Source organism: Saccostrea echinata, unplaced genomic scaffold, assembly GCF_033153115.1.
Source record: "Saccostrea echinata isolate AGI-Se365-2 ecotype Australia unplaced genomic scaffold, CSIRO_AGI_Sech_v1 ptg000057l, whole genome shotgun sequence".
Lineage (NCBI taxonomy): Eukaryota > Metazoa > Mollusca > Bivalvia > Ostreida > Ostreidae > Saccostrea > Saccostrea echinata.
In genome coordinates, this window is record NW_026889806.1 from 8248794 (window position 1) to 8267293 (window position 18500).

Below are 18500 nucleotides of genomic sequence, written 5' to 3' on the forward strand. Positions count from 1 at the left end.
CTTTCTACACGTAGACATATACCACAAAAATAATATTCTCCGATCACAAACCTTTCTAAACGTGGACATATGCCACAAAAATAATGTTCTCCGATTACAAACCTTTCTACACTTGGACATATACCACAAAAATCATGTTCTCCGATCACAAACCTTTCTAAACATGGACATATACCACAAAAATAATGTTCTCCGATCACAAACCTTTCTACACTTAGACATATACCACAAAAATAATGTTCTCCGATAACAAATCTTTTAGGTCATTGACCAAGGGATCAGTAAAAAAACTAATTTTCCGCCATTTATGTTAAACATAGACGATGATCATTTTTAAGGTTAAAAGAGTGTTAAAAGATTGTTATGAAAGCAGAAAAAAACAAAGTGGTAGGGTGCGTTCTTCGTAATGAGATGGTACAGGTTTCGAATCTAGTTCGTGCTCCATACCAAATAGGATAAACATTGGTAGTCACTGTTCCTTCGTAAAGCACATCAACAATAAATCAGTGAATTAGTCGTCAAGCGCCTAACAAAAATGTGAAATCATAGGTATTTCCGACAGAATTTTATAACCCAAGTCACAGTAAGCGTTCCGACGATAAAGAACCTAAACTAGTCCCTGAGTGCCGAACAATGGTCTAAATTCCGCCTCACGAAATCATATAGAATTAATTTAAACCTCGATAGACATGTTTCATTCCAATTGTTAGGCCTTTGCTTGATACAGAGTATACAGAATATACTTGATCTATACATACGGCTAACGGTGAGTGACTGGTCAAAAAGGGATGCGTACTCCTCCAGAGCACCTGATCCCACCTCTGATGCTTTTTAGAGGTCCAGGTTTGCTCTGCTCCAAATTTGTATTGTTTTAATAGACTTATGTAATTGATTACAGTTTATTATCTTCATATTTCATCGATCATTGTTTGTTACCTTCACCTCTTCAATATGTATATAATTCTATTTTGTGTGTGTGTGTGTGTGTGTGTGTGTGTGTGTGTGTGTGTGTGTGTGTGTGTGTGTGTGTAGGGGGGGGGTGTTCAAAATTCTATTGTATAAATACACACACTTAGCAGAATAGTATCGCCACCCTTTCTCGTCAGATATCTCAGATGTAGAGACGACTTGTCTTTAGTTTAGGATTTTATCCAAAAAAGTCAGTCATCTGGACACATCGCAGAAAAAAACATGTTGACAGAGCGTTGTATTCCCCTAAAAGTTCGTTGTTTATCTTTTTATTATCAAGTTCCAGTTTATATATAAATTATATATTGAGTTACCCATGCTTCGTTTGATGAGGCAATGACCAGCTTAAGAAAATGTTATTGAGAAGACCTCAAAAACATAACATAGAAATTTTTTTTTTTTTTTTAAAATGGAGTATAAGAAAGATTTTTTTTTGTTTTTAACATATAATGTAATTATTTGTTTCTGTAAAGTGTAACAGAGGTTCCTATTTCTGTATATGTATAGCAAATTTCGTGATAAGTAATTATTTATCAATGATATTGAATTCTTAAAAGAATCATGTAATAAATCGTAACGATGTAAATATAAGCCGAACAAACTGAATATGAACTAGAAGAAAGATCAAGGTCTGATTTTTATCCATATCTGGCCCTGTATTTTCTTAAGTATGAAAGTGATGTAAGAAAATAAAACTCATGCTTTCTGAATCATTGAAATTCCATGCAGTGAGAACATATAAATCATTTTCTTCATATAACCTCCTAAATGCTAATTATGACGTCATGAACATGTGCATTCTCTCGTATTTTTCGTACAAAGTAGCAGAAGACAATCATTTTTCACTGGAATTTTCTATTAAATAATAAAGAGCATATGCATCGTCCACAAAGGTTTAGACAAATGTGATTTTTAAAAGGGTTTTCCAAAACAAATCTAAAAATTGAAGTTGGCGACGAAGCCTGAACAATCTAATTTTAAATAAAGAACTTTTAATCTACTATTTATCTGCAATATTCTTTAAATCAAAGTAAGTTGATTTTTTGTTGAATTTTTCTTGTTACCGCGAGAACGTAGTTTGCGGCGAGATGCAATAAGCGATGCATTGTGGGTCCAGTGTTTACTGCGGAAAAAATTCGTTTGAATAAATGTGCACAGTCCGTATTTTCTCTTCGCCCAGGCGTTGTAGTTAGAGCTCGCAGTGCGAGCGGCGCTTCGCACCGCGCGCTGCGCTCACTATAACCTACGTACAGTACCAAATTAAGATACTTTATTACCTAGAAATACTGAAAGAATATAATACATGAATAAGCTATGATACCAAAATTCAGTAAAGATAACGATGCATTTATAAACACTCAGACTGGAAATCATGCTTTTTCTTTATCAACTATTCCATTTTTTCGTGCTTCTCATGTACGTCATTACATGAGTGTCTATGGCCTTTTTGAATCAAATTTTGATGAAAACTAATTGCTCATACAAGAGCATCATCACTAGATTGCTCATAGAACAACATCCTTACATCAGACGAACTAATTCTCTTTTACTGCGTTGGGAGGAAGACACTTTGTTTGAAGAAAAAAGGCAATTTTCAAACTATATCAATATTTACATTTAATTCTTACTGTACACCTTTGACTTATTCCTGCCATTAGGATGCTATTATATGGTCTTTTCAAATCATTAAGTAATGAATACCAATTAAGTTAAACAACTTCTTTAACCCTTGCACAGAAATAAGTGATAATATGAGACATATTCATGCATATTCTCTTTGTGAATTGCAAATAAAACTTTATGATGGAAGATAAAAAGAATTTGTTAAAAGGTCACACATGTTATTTCGGACAAACTCATGATTCTTAATTCTTTTCTGGAAAGTTCCTTCTAATTTGTGTCCATGCCTTCCTGAACCAAATACGTTTAATTCTATGTAGTCTTTGTAATACATATAGTAACAGACCATGTCTTCAATTTGTTTTAAGGCAGGATACATAGGAACTGTAAATCATAAAAGAGAAAATTTCGATAGTTTACAATTCAGTTTGTTTTGGACAAGAGACAGCATAACTAAAAATCGGGCTTAATCTCCGAAATACTGTGATAAGGAAAAGATATGATTGAAAGAACACTCATTTACCTTAGTTGTGTTTCTTTCTTTAAGCATTTACCTGATATACTACATGCAGTATTTATTATATTAAAGTGAATGTTTCATACAAACACAAAGAAAGTTGAAGCACAGTCACTATTTTTTTTGGAATATAACCCGTCGTCAAGCGATATTGACTGTACCCCTAAACCATTCTTGGTACTTTTTTCTTAAATCAAAAACACCTGTAGGAAAAAGTAATAGTATTGAAAACAACGTTACATTATAGGTATTGTGTGTATTATTTAATTGAAAGTTTTAGAAAAAAAAAAGTTATTTCTCCTCTATTTTTTCTAAAAACAAATTCTTTATCTGAGTACCATTACCCGTTGATTAAAATTTGACACAATTAATGTATATCTGAAATATACTAGATTTTTTGGAAGACTTTGTTTCTAAAAATCTTCGTTAGCATTGTCAGTCAGAAATCTAGCACCATATTTAATATCACATTGAGAATACCTGTGTGAAGATTTAGATTACAAAAACATATAACTGATATTTCAGGAGGTCCGTGGTTTATGTTCTGTTCACAGATTTCATTTGTTTAGATTTTTTTTATTGAGATATGACTGACGTTTTTCATACTAATTGTTAGGCCATTATTTACACACTTAAATGTCGACGGATTTTTCCGTTATTTCCCGATCATGACAAGGAGCACACGTCGGGTGTGATCGGTCGGCAGGGGATGCTAACTCCTCCATGACACCTGATTCCACCTCTGTTTTGGAGGTCCGTGTTTGCTCTGCTCCTATTTTGTAATGTTTTATGGACTTTTGAGCTTGAATACTGTTCATTTTCTCCATATATTTCATGAATTAATGATCGTAACAAAGTAAACAGTAACAACAAAGTATACAAAGTAACAAAAAAGTAATCTCTCATATTGTATTTATAGAGGATATTCAATGTTTTGTAGATGAATATGGAATTTATTTCACGAGTGGGACAGGTTTTTTTTTATATTTTCACGAGTGCGAAGCACGAGTGAAAATATCAAAAAATCCTGTCTCACGAGTGAAATAAATTCCATATTCATCTACAAAACATTGAATTTTCTGTTTATTACATTTTCTTTGATTTTTCCTTGTCTTTTCTTAACACAGTGTCATAGGCTTGACGTCATAGTTGAGCGGTTGAGACGTCATAGCTTAGAAGTTGTGTGTCAGACTGAAAACATTACATAGCATGAATTTTAGCAACATATTTAGGAAGAAATTTGCAGTTTTAGCTCTATCAAGATATTTAGTTACTGTCTCTATCTTATGACAGGCCAGAAATTATTTTTTACTTACTTTGATATCCTTTCACACTGTGAGAGAATATCATTTTTGGTATTCTTTCACACTGTGAGAGAATATCACTTTTATTCAATAAATAAATCACAGTATTTCACTGTTGAAAATGTAATAAAGTGTTGTATACCACATGTATTTCAAAAAGTTCTGAAACGTAATGGGGCTCCTGAAAATGAATTTTATAAACCTAATAGATTTAAAACTCATCACAATTATATAAGAAATATATGGAGATAACGAACAGTATTCAAGCTCCAAAGTCCATTAAACAATTCAAATTTTGGAGTAGACCAAACACGGACCTCTGCAAAGGTTGAGAAAACGAACAGTGATAAATATCATAGATCCAGTATTAAAAAAACGAATCGTTAACGGGATAAAAACTAGGAACCCTGAATACAGCAGAGATGAGATCAGGTGGCCTAGAAGGAGGAAACACCCCTTGTAGATAGGTCACATCCGCCGTGATCCCCTTGTATGGTTCACGTAGAAGTAGTACTCCGTAGTCAAAACAAAAATCAAAAACCAAAACAAACAAACAAACAAACAAACAAACAAACAAAAAACAAACAAACAAACAAACAAACAAAAAAAAACAATAACAGAAAAAAAAAACAAAAACAAAAAAACAATAGCAACAAAAAAAAAAAAAAACAAACCAAAAACAAAAACAAAAAACAAAAACAATAAACAATGACCTCCCAATTTATATTAATATGCCAGAGAAAATATGACTAAATAATAAGTTATATTTACAAACAAGGACAATACAGTGGCTGCAACTGCAATGTTGACATAATGATCGCGCAGATTTGTTCGTGTAGCATGCCTGATTGTTCATGTAACGTGAGAGATCGTTCGCGTTACGTGAGAGATTGTGAGTGAATCGGTTTCAATCGTTTGAGTTGTTTACTGTAATAAGATATTGTATGACCTCGAAACAATACCAAATTCAGTTAAAAGAAGATTTGATAAGCACTTAACAAGTTAGATTTTTTTGTCTATGAAAAAATTCCCTTCATATAGGTACTCTTTGTTTTCATCCCATGAGGATAATGGCCTTTTAAATTAAAATTTTAAATGAATACTAATTGCTCATAAATGTATTCGTTTTACTTGTGTAGAAATTGATACTTACAGCAGAAGAGCTCGTTCTCTTGTACTGCGTTGGGAGGAAGACAATACGTTTGAAGTAAAAGAGAATTTTCAAACTTGACTTATTGAGCGCAGCAACTCTTGTTACACTTGCACAGACATAGATGGATACATGAGGCAAATTAATGTATATCTTCTTTGGTAATTGCGGTTACAATGTGAAGATAACAAAAAGTGATCGATCTCATACAAAAATTACAAGAAATACAAATTTGTGAGCAGGGCATAAAACATAAACCCCTGGAAATTCCATAGGTGAGATCGGGTGCCTAGGAGGAGTAAGCATCATCTGTTGACCGGGCACATAATTTGTCGAAATGCGCATCTGGTGCATCAAAATTAGTACCGTATATGATTTACATTATGACCCTCGGGTCGAGGCCTCTGCTGGTGGACTGTTATTCCCCAAGGGTCTTTACAGCCCAGTAACCTAGTACTTTGGTACTAGCTTGAAAAATACGGATATAAATTTAATTTCTGTGGTAAAATTTTCAAAATTTATTTCGAAATTAAGGATTATCTCCCTCATGCATAGCTCTAATCCTTCAACGTTTTCGGCTCTAGGCTAGACTTTGGTACCTTTTCAGCTCTTCCAAGTCTGTTTTATTTAAATATTTTGGATTTCCAACGTTTCGGCTTGAGCATCACTGAAGAGACATAATTTGTCGAAATGCGCATCTGGTGCATCAAAACTAGTACCGTGTATGATTTACATGTACTTATTCTTTTGAGGCTTGCAAATAAGACTAGATGGTTTATGACATAGAAATATTTTATTTATTCCAATTACCTTTTGAGGTATTTTCAAAAACATTTTTTAAGACGGTCCTTAGCCTCATTGAACAATGCATATTTACCTCAAATTTGCTTAAAAAATATGAAGATAACGAGTAGTAGTCAATCTCAAAAGTCAATTGGAACCATACAAACTGGGTGGAGAGTAAAGATGGACCTCTTAAAACATCGGAAGTGCGATCAGGTGCCATTGAGAAGTAAGCATACTCTGTCAATCGGTCACACCCACTATGTGCTCCCTGTCATGATCAGACAAACGGAAAAATCAATAGACAATTCATAAAAGATACGTTTTTATACCATTTTGACGTCATAAAATCCAATCAAGTCTGCTATATGCACAGCTAGGACTGTCACATTATTTGTTTGGAGTGATTGTATATTTTAGCTATTTTGGACTACAGTTAACGGTCACAATGTGGTTATTAGACGCAAGCCCGGTCACAATCACTTTCTGTGTCTTCGGTCAATATCATTTGCCATGGTTTCTTAAAACCACATATCGAGCTTCCCTGAAGTCCACACTGTATTTCAACATTTAGCTTAATATTTGAAAAAATATACAAGGTATTCTTCATACCATTATAACACCTAGCTCACTATTAGAAATCATGCAAAATATATTCAATATATCATTTCAACATTCAGCTTTATACATGTTTTATATATCATTTATAAAATATTTAATGTACCATTTTAATCTTAATCTCTATGAAAGATATCTTTTAAAACATATTCAAATCTATCATTTTTAAATTGACCTCAATATCATATTGCATTTTGCATGCTTAGGATCCAGTCATCTTCGTTCACAAAATCGATTTTTCAGCAATGACGTAATATTGAAAACATACCAACCAGCTTACCTAATACGTTGAGTGTTTGACATTTATACTTGCCAGCTTTAGACCAATTAGTCATTTCTTAAAGGAACTCTGAAATTGTCACAATACACAAAGAATAATATGAGCAATCTTTGGGTTGTCTTTTTAATTGCTGCCTTCTTTACAGTGTCTCAGGCGACCATGTATTCTCGGAGATATGACAGAAACCTGGACTTTGACAATAAAAAGTCTGAACACGAACTGTTAGGAGAGTACAATTCTATATCATTTAATGACTGCGCAGAGAAGTGTCGAAAAGAGTGTGGCGTCTTTGGATATAATGATGGATTGATGAAGTGCCGGACCCACAAGAAACTTCACAAGACTTCAGTGTCTGATCAGGCCGGCTGGAGATATTTTTTTCATGATTGTATGTACTTTTTCATATTTTCTTCAAACAAATCACGAAACGCGCTATATACTAATCATTAGCATCAATAACTATCATCACTACACTTGTATTAGGTATATGAGGTTACTCAATATTTATTTTTAAATAATATTTTGAATGAAGTCACGTTACTGCAAATTTGAGTTGATATAACGGGGAGAGTATCATAACTTGTACATTCCTTTTTTATGAGATGTAGAGAGTATTTTACGTTGATGTTGAATTCAGGACTCTTGATTGTTGATTTACGCTTCGATGTATTGTTATAGTGCTGAACATTTGCATTAGTATAGTTATTCCTATATATCATTTGATATACAGCGTAATCAAAACAAACAGAAAAAGTACAATGTGAAATGCTTCCATTTACACGTCGGCAGACAGGGTTAGAATTTACAGATAGTATATATATTAGACTGAAAAAAGGATATCAGCAGTCTCGATTGAAGTCATCATTTCGCAAATTTTGTGGTCGATACAATGACCTTGTCAGCAAATATTAGATTCTCACAAGTGATTAATATGGATAAATGGAAGACATTTTATGTGAAGCTACAAAAGAAGTATGTTCTCTAACTGACGGTGGGCTATTTGACTTATAGCCTGTTTTGTTTAATTTGCGATCAAGAGTGGAAAATACCTTCATATTTTTGGGTAAGATGAAGTTCTCCTAAAATATTTACTATACAATAAAATTCAGACTTGCCCCTAGCACTTTATATGTAAGATAGGATACGATTAATTGATTTATATAACAAAATGTTCAAAATGATTATGTTCATTACTTGTTCCGATGCGATTTTTGCACAACCTTTCGGAAATATTATGTGTTTGTCACTCGATCACCGAAGTCATGTGACTTCATAAAAATGCGTTATTATGATACCTGATCAAACTGTCTATGCAAGCTGGTTGTACATATATTCATGAATTACAAAGTCAAGTCAGTACCTTATTCAAAATAAAAAAAATATGCTTTTTAATGTATTTTAAATCTTCAGGCAGCCTTAAAATAGCTGCGTCCGTATGTTTACCCTGATTACAATTGGTATCGTTTGATGGATTGAAAAGGTTGATCAGTAATCATTATCTTCACTTTTCATTTGTTCATATTGCATCCTTTGCAAGTATTTCAGATTAATATTAATCTTGTAGACACTGTGTTTTTCTTTCTTAATTCCTGAATAACATAACCATCTGCGTTTCTGTGGATTTTTTTATGCTATATGATATGTCTTGTGCTAAAAAAAAGAAGCATTTTTAAATGTTCAATGGATATGAGTTCGAGTGTATAAGATGGGAATCCTGCTCCATGGAGTAGTAAGCATCCTCTGTCGACCGGCCAGATCCGCCGTGTGCCTCTTGTTCTGATCAGCTAAACGAAAAGCTGGTGGATAATTCTTTGTGAAAATAAAGGCCTTACAATCTGTATGAAAGATGTCAGTCAACATTCGACATAACGACAGACTGTATCTGCAAACAAAGTAATTGTATCGACCATAGACTTTGTGAAACGTTCACTTTTACATACATTATATCAGCTGTTGAGAGTAACGATATCATGGTTAGTAATTTTATCAGAAGTAAAACAAGAATAGATATGGGTTATCCCATATCCAAGATATTCAACTTTTAATTTACTCGAATTTTCACTCTGCTCAGATGATTTCTTAGAAAAGAAAAACAAATTGAACTTGTCCGTAGCAAAACCGTCACCAGTCTTGCGTCACTAGCAAACAGTGTGGACACTAGACCAAATAGCCTATAAACACGTGCGATCAGATTGTCTATCGCATCTTCTCGAACCTTTCCGGCGAGCTCGGAAAAACACGTTAGAAAAGAAAAACACACACACAGAATTAATTATTAACATTCTTTTTTTTTTTAGAAGAAATTATATGACAATTAACGAACAAAAATCACGAAAGTACTATAATTGGTGAAAAGATTGTCAATAGAAGAATGACCTATATATTTAATTTTCGTGAAAAAGACTGAGAAGGTAGCTAGAGTAGGAATATGAATACTTTTTATATGCATATCTTGGGAAAAAGTGATTTTCTTGAAATCATTTTACGTTAATTTTGTTTTCCTTCACGTTTTACACACACATCGTTATTGTTAACATTTGTTGTAATGTTGTATCTGCTGACCATGAATGGAACTATATTTTTTCAGAGCAATTGTGTTAAGAGTACCTGACTTTAGTAATATACCTTGAATAGATAGTATGCACTGATCGAATATATTAATAAGTTCTTCTTCACTGTCCACGTGGTACATCACCTGATGATCATAGAAATGCATTCCTATTATTACATACATTATAAATCACAATTTTAAAACTTCAGCAATTAACCTTATTTATCTTGCAGGTTTAATGTATCCTCTCACTCCCTGTATATATACATAATATGATTCCATTATTATTATTATTATTATTATTCTGTTTTTTCTGCTTCAGTTATTCCTACAGATTGTAAGGATCTTCGGAAAGATGGTCACACTAATACAGGAGTGTATGAAATCTATCCCTATGGCACAATTACCAGTCCTGTCAGAGTTTACTGCGATATGGAGACAATGGACGGAGGATGGACGGTATCTAATTTATTTCAAAATTAATAGTATATTATATAATTTAAAAATTAATAGTATATCATATAATTTCAAAATTAATAGTATATCATATAAATTCAAAATTAATAGTATATCATATTATTTAAAAATTAATAGTATATCATATAATTTAAAAATTCATAGTATATCATATAATTTCGAAATTCATAATATATCATATAATTTCGAAATTCATAGTATATCATATAATTTTAAAATTAATAGTATATCATATAATTTCAAAATTAATAGTATATCATATAATTCACACTAAGTTGTTTACTTGTTGTTAAGAATATGGGATAAAAAAAATATGAATATTTTGAGTTTCTATCATAACATATTGATCATACAATTGTTCGAAACAATGAATTATATTGTTATACATGTTAATATTTAAAGGCAATTCAGAAACGGGTAAATGAATCCCTGAACTTTCACAGGAATTGGACAGAATATAAGAATGGTTTTGGTTCACCGGAACAGAATGTCTGGGTTGGTAAGTGTAAATCGCTTTTAAATAGGAGCTATCATCCGTTTCAAAGTTTGACAAAATTTCTTTATTGTGGCAGATAAAAAATGGAAGCGTATCAAGGATCTAATTTCAAGACTGGGTAATATGTGTTCAACGATACACACTTATACTCACTGTTTAATTGATGTCTTAAATAATAAGAAAAGAATGAATGTGAGAGGAAAAAATCAATTCGTAGCATAGGAAAACAATTTGAATATTCATACTCAAAATAGAGTTAATTGTATAACAAAGGAATTTTAAGTTGACTTGAAATATATCTTAATGCAGGAAATGACGTAATTCATCAATTAACAAAAGAAAAGGACTGTTTCCTATATGTGTCCATCACTCTCCAGAATGGTACAACGCTGTATGAAATGTACGACCTATTCTCGGTCTCCGATGAAACAGAGAAATATCAACTCTTTCTTGCAGGACCTGCCACGGGAACCTTAGGTACGTGATAGGGAGTACAAGAACGAAAGAAGGAGAGAAAAGAAAGAGAGAAAAAAGAAGGAGGAGAAAAAAAGAGAAAGATATATGGTTGCAAACACGACTAAAATATATTTGTTCATACCTGTAATAGTATCAAAAATCACTTATATGTCATTTTGTTCAAACCATCAAGAGTTTATTTTACAACACTCGCACAAAATTCAATTAAGCAAATAAATAAGGTAATTCACAGCTTACTTAGCGAATTCGATGGTCGATGCAATGATTGATTGCAACAGCACTGTGTCCTTTGATGGAAAAATTTTCATACAGATTGTAATGTCATTATTTGATACCGAATTTTCTACGGAATGTCTACTCAATCTTGATAATAAGCTCACGGCAGAATTGACTGGTCAACAGGAGATGCTTCATCAGCCAAGCCACCTGAACACTTTTTGTCTTTTCAGCGACCGCGAGTTCTCTGCTCTCGTTTTGTAATGTTTTATGTGACTTTTGAAAATGATTACTTATCGTTATCTTACATTCCATTCCAGAGCACCTGATAGATTTTCCTTGTATTTGTATGCAAGCTAAGTTCTTAAAATTGGGTTCAAACAAGTATACAATCATATATTTTTTGTATAGAAAAGTTATTAGTTGTTGAAAAAGAAACGACAGAGAGACATTTCTTTTCTAATGTACTGTAAACATCTTTAATTCCACGTTTTTAATATTTCACAATATCCTTTGTTGGTACAATTCACGAGTTCTACGTTTACTGAATTTTTCATTGCTAAGTATTTGAAATTTAAAATGATATTCTTTAAACACAAAGAAATGTGCTAAATTATTTGTAACAAGAATATCAGTGACTGCCTTTAATCGCCATTGTTAATAATTTTTGGTATCTTAATGATTTTCAATAATTTATATTTTTAAACATTGTCGCGAAAATTTCATGATTTACATTACTTCGGAATAGGACGTTTACAGCGCGTACTTGATATACATTATGTCGACAATATTCACGAAAGCTTGATGTTCGAAGAAAATTATTTGATCGGGAACATAGCCAGATTGAAAAAAAGTAAAATTCAAAACATTCCAAGGCATTTCGTTTTTACAATACCTTTCCTATATTATATTAAATGAAAATCTAATATTTTAAAACATTTTAAATGATTTGCCTTCTATTTCGTTTTATATATTTTTAATTTATAGTCTCCAACAGATATTATTTTTTTCATATATTCACTTTTATAATATTCCAAGTGACCTTTGCCACAATTTTTTTTTTTTTTTTTTTTTTTTTTTTTAATCATACTTTATAAGTGTAACACACCTGGGGTTTATTGTTACATTTGAAAGGGTGCAATTCGAATTGTATTGTATTTTTTGTATTATCTCTCTCCCCAGGAGACAGCATGTCAAGTCATGATCAGTCTGGGTCATACCTCAGTTTTATTGACTTTAAGATTAATACAAGTATAGCTTTTTCAAAAAGCTTTGCCATCTTTAGCAACAACCTTAAACAGTTAACTGACCTATACCTATCAGGAAATATATTTTTGTGCATTTCTTGGCTTTGTAATTTTTCATCAGCTTTTTACTGATATTAGAAAATTTCATGATTTACAGTACTTCGGAATAGGACGTTTACAGCGCGTATTTGATATACATTATGTCGACAATATTCACGAAAGCTTGATGTTCTAAGAAAATTATTGATCGGGAACATAGCCAAATTGAAATAAAAACCAAATTCAAAACACTCCAAAGCATTTCAATTTTAGCTCTACTGGTTCAGAGACCAGAAGAGCTTATGCGATAGTAAGGTGTCCGTCGTCCGTCCGTCTGTTTGTCTGTCTGTCTGTCTGTAAACAATTTTTCAAAACGCTACTCCTCCTACAGTTATGGTCTGATTTCAATATAACTTGGCACACAAGTAGACTACACTAAGATACATAATTAATGTATCGGTTTTTGATTTCGGTGAACGGTGTTGCCATGGTTACTAAAAATAGAAATTTCTGTGAAATTCCTTTTAAACGCTTCTCCTCCTATAGTTTTGGTCTGATTTCAATATAACTTGGCACACAAGTACACTACACTAAGGTACATAATTTAGTGCATCGATTTTTGATTTTGATGAATGGTTTTGCCATGGTACTAAAAATAAAAATTTCTGTAAAATTCCTTTAAAACGCTACTCCTCTTACAGTTTTGGTCTGATTTCAATATAATTTGGCACACAAGTACACTACACTTAGATACATAATTTAGTGCATCGGTTTTTGATTTCGATGAACGGTGTTGCCATGGTTACTAAAAATAGAAATTTCTGTAAAATTCCTTTCAAACGCTTCTCCTACAGTTTTGGTCTGATTTCAATATAACTTGGCACACAAGTAGACTACACTAAGATACATAATTTAGTGCATCTTTTTTTGATTTCGATGAACGGTGTTGCTATGGTTACTAAAAATAGAAATTTCTGTGAAATTCCTTTAAAACGCTAGTCCTCCTACAGTTTTGGTCTGATTTAGATATAACTTGGCACAAAAGTACACTACACTAAGGTACATAATTTAGTGCATCGGTTTTTGATTCTGATGAATGGTTTTGCTATTGTAACAAAAAATAGAAATTACTGTGATATTTCTTTAGAAACGCTACTCCTCCTACAGTTTTGGTTTGATTTAAATATAACTTGGCACACAAGTACACTACACTAAGGTACATAATTTAGTGCATCGGTTTTTTTTATTTTGATGAATGGTTTTGCCATGGTAACTAAAAATAGAAATTTCTGTAAAATTCCTTTAAAACATTACTCCTGCTACAGTTTTGGTCTGATTTTAATCTAATTTGGCACACAATTAGACTACACTACTATACATCATAGTGTGTATCGGTTTTTGATTTCAGTGAATGGTGTTGCCATGGTTACTTTAAATAGAAATTTCTGTGAAATACTTTCAAAATGCTACTCCTCCTACAGTTTTTGTTAGTATAACTTGGCACACAAGTAGACTTAATTAAGATACATAATTCTATTAATTGCTGCATGTTGCAAAGTTTCAAATCCGAGTACAGACCAGTAGAGCTACAGTCTCATCAGTCTCATCAGAGACTTCTGGTTACAATACCTTTCCTATATCATATTAAATGAAAATCTTATATTTTAAAACATATATAGGAACATCATTTCTTACCTTGTAATCATTTAATTTTTAATTTATTTGCCTTCTAATTCGTTTTATATATTTTTGATTTATAGTCTCTAACAGATATTAATTTTTCATATATTCACTTTTATAATATTCCAAGTGACCTTTACCACAAAAATATTTTGTTGTTTTTTTTTTAATCATACTTTAAAAGTGTAACACACCTGGAGTTTATTGTTACATTAGAAAGGGTGCTATTTGAATTGTATTATATTATTTTGTATTATTTCTCTCCACAGGAGACAGCATGTCAAGTCATGATCAGTCTGGGTCGTACCTCAGCTTTATTGACATTAAGATTAATACAAGTATAGCTTTTTCAAAAAGCTTTGTCGTCTTTAGCAACAACATTAAACAGTAAACTGACCTATACTTATCAAGAAATATTATTTTTGTGCATTTCTTGGCTTTGTAATTTTTCATCAGCTTTTTACTGACATTAACCCTACCATGTGAAAGTTCAGCCAGACGCTCAGATTTCTTCGACTTTGCTGCTGGTCGGAGTTTACTGAGAAAGCCGAACGTCTGGTTGAACGAGATTAGAAATAATGCAAAGCAAGGAAAAAATAACAAATACGAGCTGAAAAGCTGGCGTACAACAAAAACATTTCTGTTTACAATGAAAATATAAAAACACTTTTTAGTAATTGCTTTAAAAAATTAAAGTGTTATTTAGATTTATTTATTGCCATTTTCCACTGTTCGCTTTGTCATTTTTTCAGATTGAAAATCTTTAAAAATTGTTAAGTCGTACGAAAATAAGATCACAAGAAAATTATCTCCCTTGCCTTGAAATGCATTTCAACCAATGAAATAATTGAAAGTTTTCACATCATGCAATTTCTACCAATCACAAAAGAGAGGAAGTGCACAGTACGAAGACGGTAATGATACCAACCAACCATCTCTGTAATATATTTACTGTAATTGTACAGGTGACAGTATGTTAAGCACGGGAATTTCTACTAAATATCTGTCTGGGATGTCATTTAGTACACCAGACAGAGATAACGACAGGACTGGAGAAAACTGTGCCAGTCGCTTTGGAGGAGGCTGGTGGTTTAACTCCTGTCACCGGGCCTTCCTTAACGGGCCCTGGTACCCGGCAGTGTGGGTCAATCCTTGGTTTACTACAGTTCCTTCCGGCTCATCTGTGAGAAAGACGATGATGTTGATCCAACGTCACTAGGTAAACAACATTAAATCTTAATACTCAGTATTTACTCTCTGGTAATTCACTGATCATTTTAAACGGTTATAAGAAAAATCTATAAGAGGTAAAAAACGTTCGTTTTTATTTTATTTATTTATTATTATTTTTTAAACATTATTTAATTCTTTTATTTTCAACAGATAAATATTTAAAGACTGAGAAACCACAGATAGACTGCCACCCATCAATAAGACGAAACATCTCTGATAAAAGGGACAGTTTTAAATTTATCTTGATCATGGTATTCTATTCATTCTTTTTTTAAACTTAATGTTTAACATCAAGTGAGTAAACCTGTAAACGATTATGTTTTGAGGGGGTTTTGTGGATGAACTATGTCCTAAAGTAATAATTTTTTGCTTATTTTTCTTTACCGGATGTACCAAGTAAGAGCTGTACATTATATGTGTTGTAATAAATTGGAAATTAGAAATATTTTCTTCTTATTTACCAACACTGTAACACGAAGATGATTTTCATACCTCTTAATACTAGTCAATTAGCTGTAAAAAATAAAGGGGGAGGGGGGAAATATTCAAGTTTATATATATATATATATATATATATATATATATATATATATATATATATATATATATATATATATATATATATATATATATATATATATATAATTCTAAATGCTTATCATATAACTGTAAAAAAAAAGACCTTATATTGTGCGGGAATAAACAATTTTTTCATACTTCTAAATACTTATCAAATAACTACAAAAAGATCATTATAGTGTGCGGGAAAACTATTTTGGGCATACAAACTTGGACCCCATTTTGTCGCATTTCTCGTACCCCTAAGGGTCATATTTGAAAAAAAAACTAGAAAATTCTAAATACCGTAATAAACATAATTTTTACGAAATTGTGGTATTAAACAATCATTCCTGTATTATTTTTAAAAGACCCTTTTCCCTTTTATAACATTTACGAGAACCTTTGGGGAAAAAAGACGACTCGTAAAAATCTTTAAAATGTCTATATCTCAGATCCTGAAGTGAAGTCATCACCAAAAAATTATCGACCCGGCTCAAATTGTTATTTATCATACCCAAAATTTGCAAGAATATTGACCAAGCCATGCACATTTTTTTTTCAAAGTGCGTTAATATGGTCGATATTAACGTACTTTGGAAAGAAATATTATTTTCAAAGTGCGTTAACGTGGTCCGAAATTTAACGCTCTTTGAAATGGGTGTAAGTTCCCCACATCAACCTGAAAGCGAGTGTAGATAATGAGACGTCACAATACATAGTCTTTGTACATGCTAGCCAAAAAGTTAGAAATATAAAGTAAAATATATAAATTAATTAACGGACAAACAATTGCAAAACTGAAACTTCTAGATATTATTACAAATTCAATAAATATAAATATAAATAAATACAAATTTTAAAAATGAAATAAATCATAAGGCCTAGAACTTTTTGGAGGAATCATACAAAGCCATGCAAGGGCATAAGGGGAATTGCTCAGGGGTATATTCCATAAATCCTGGAGTGCATACCCTGGACTTTTCAGCTTGAATACTGTTCGTTATCTCCATATATTTCACTATAAAAGTATCTACCTTCACAAGAAAATTACTTAAGACATCACTGATTCATTAAATGACAGACCTAAAAAATGATATTCCGCTACAATGCACGCCGTCAAAAGTTGATTAACACTTTTGCGATACATTGATTCAAAATAATTTTTGTTATATCATTGTGTCCCATGTAGCATTCAAAATCAGAACTTTTTTTTTGTTCCATATTCTTTTTTTCAACATATTATCTATATATGATCAAACAGTCTTTTGACAACGATGCTTACTTTGGACATTCATGATACTGACTGGTGTTATTATGCTTATACATGTATATATGATTAAACAGTCTTTTGACACCAATGCTTGACTTCGGGCATTCATAATATTGACTGGTGTTAATATACTTAGTATCAGTATACTTAAGATAGGGAAGAATATCCATCACATGAAAAAATTCCTGCATATATCGTCGGGGGACCTTAATTCGTTATGGTCATAGAGTCGTGACCCTTTTCTTTTCCTTGCATATCTGGCAAGATTCTTTTTACAGTTGCACCAAATAGCCTAAAATTCCTTTTTTAGTTGGATAAAATTTCACCTGATTTAGTATTAAAGCCTCATTTACCAACTCTTATGACAAGAAAGTCATTCGCACTACTTCGCTTTATTTACATTATTTCGACGGCATTATCCGAATACGAGTTATTTGGCCTTTTTAATTTCATTTCCACTGAGGTCACAACTCTAGAACCTGTCTTTAAAGATGCCGGGGTTATAAATAGGCAATTCGGATGAGACGAAAACAATCAATAAAAACAAGATTTTTCTTTAAATGACCATTTCGCTTGAACGAAAAAATATATATATTAGGTATGACTTAGAAATGAAACTGTATTTCAAAATTATTTTGAAAATGTACACAATCAGTTTAACAGGGTAACAACTCATGGACCTCCGAGGAATTAAAAAGGAATAATAATTTTTCTCCTAATTTTTTTAATATTTTATTCTCATTTAATGGTTATTTACTAAATTCCGTAAATTTATGAATGTTATGTCTTTGTAATACTATAGTATTACAAAAACATAACATTCATTAAGGTACAATACCATGTAAAATACATCAAAATCATGTTTACCTAATTGAAAAGAATATAAGAAGAGTTCAGGGAAATGATGAGGTTTCCTAGACGATTTTTTCAATCCTTTGGAGTCGCCCGCGTGGTGCAGTGGTTAGAACGTCTGCTCTAGAGTCGCGAAGTAAGGAGTTGATCCTTACGTCAA

General features: G+C 32.0%; 1 protein-coding gene across 1 annotated transcript; it reads left to right on the forward strand.

Moving 5' to 3' along the window:
- The first annotated feature begins 7400 nt into the window (after window positions 1–7400).
- LOC133174110 (microfibril-associated glycoprotein 4-like) lies at window positions 7401–15643 on the forward strand. The gene is made up of 6 exons (XM_061309150.1): window positions 7401–7629; window positions 10115–10251; window positions 10672–10768; window positions 11075–11242; window positions 14694–14762; window positions 15390–15643. Exons 1-6 carry the CDS (start codon window positions 7401–7403, stop codon window positions 15641–15643), a joined length of 954 nt encoding a protein of 317 aa, XP_061165134.1.
- Window positions 15644–18500: the final 2857 nt, after the last annotated feature.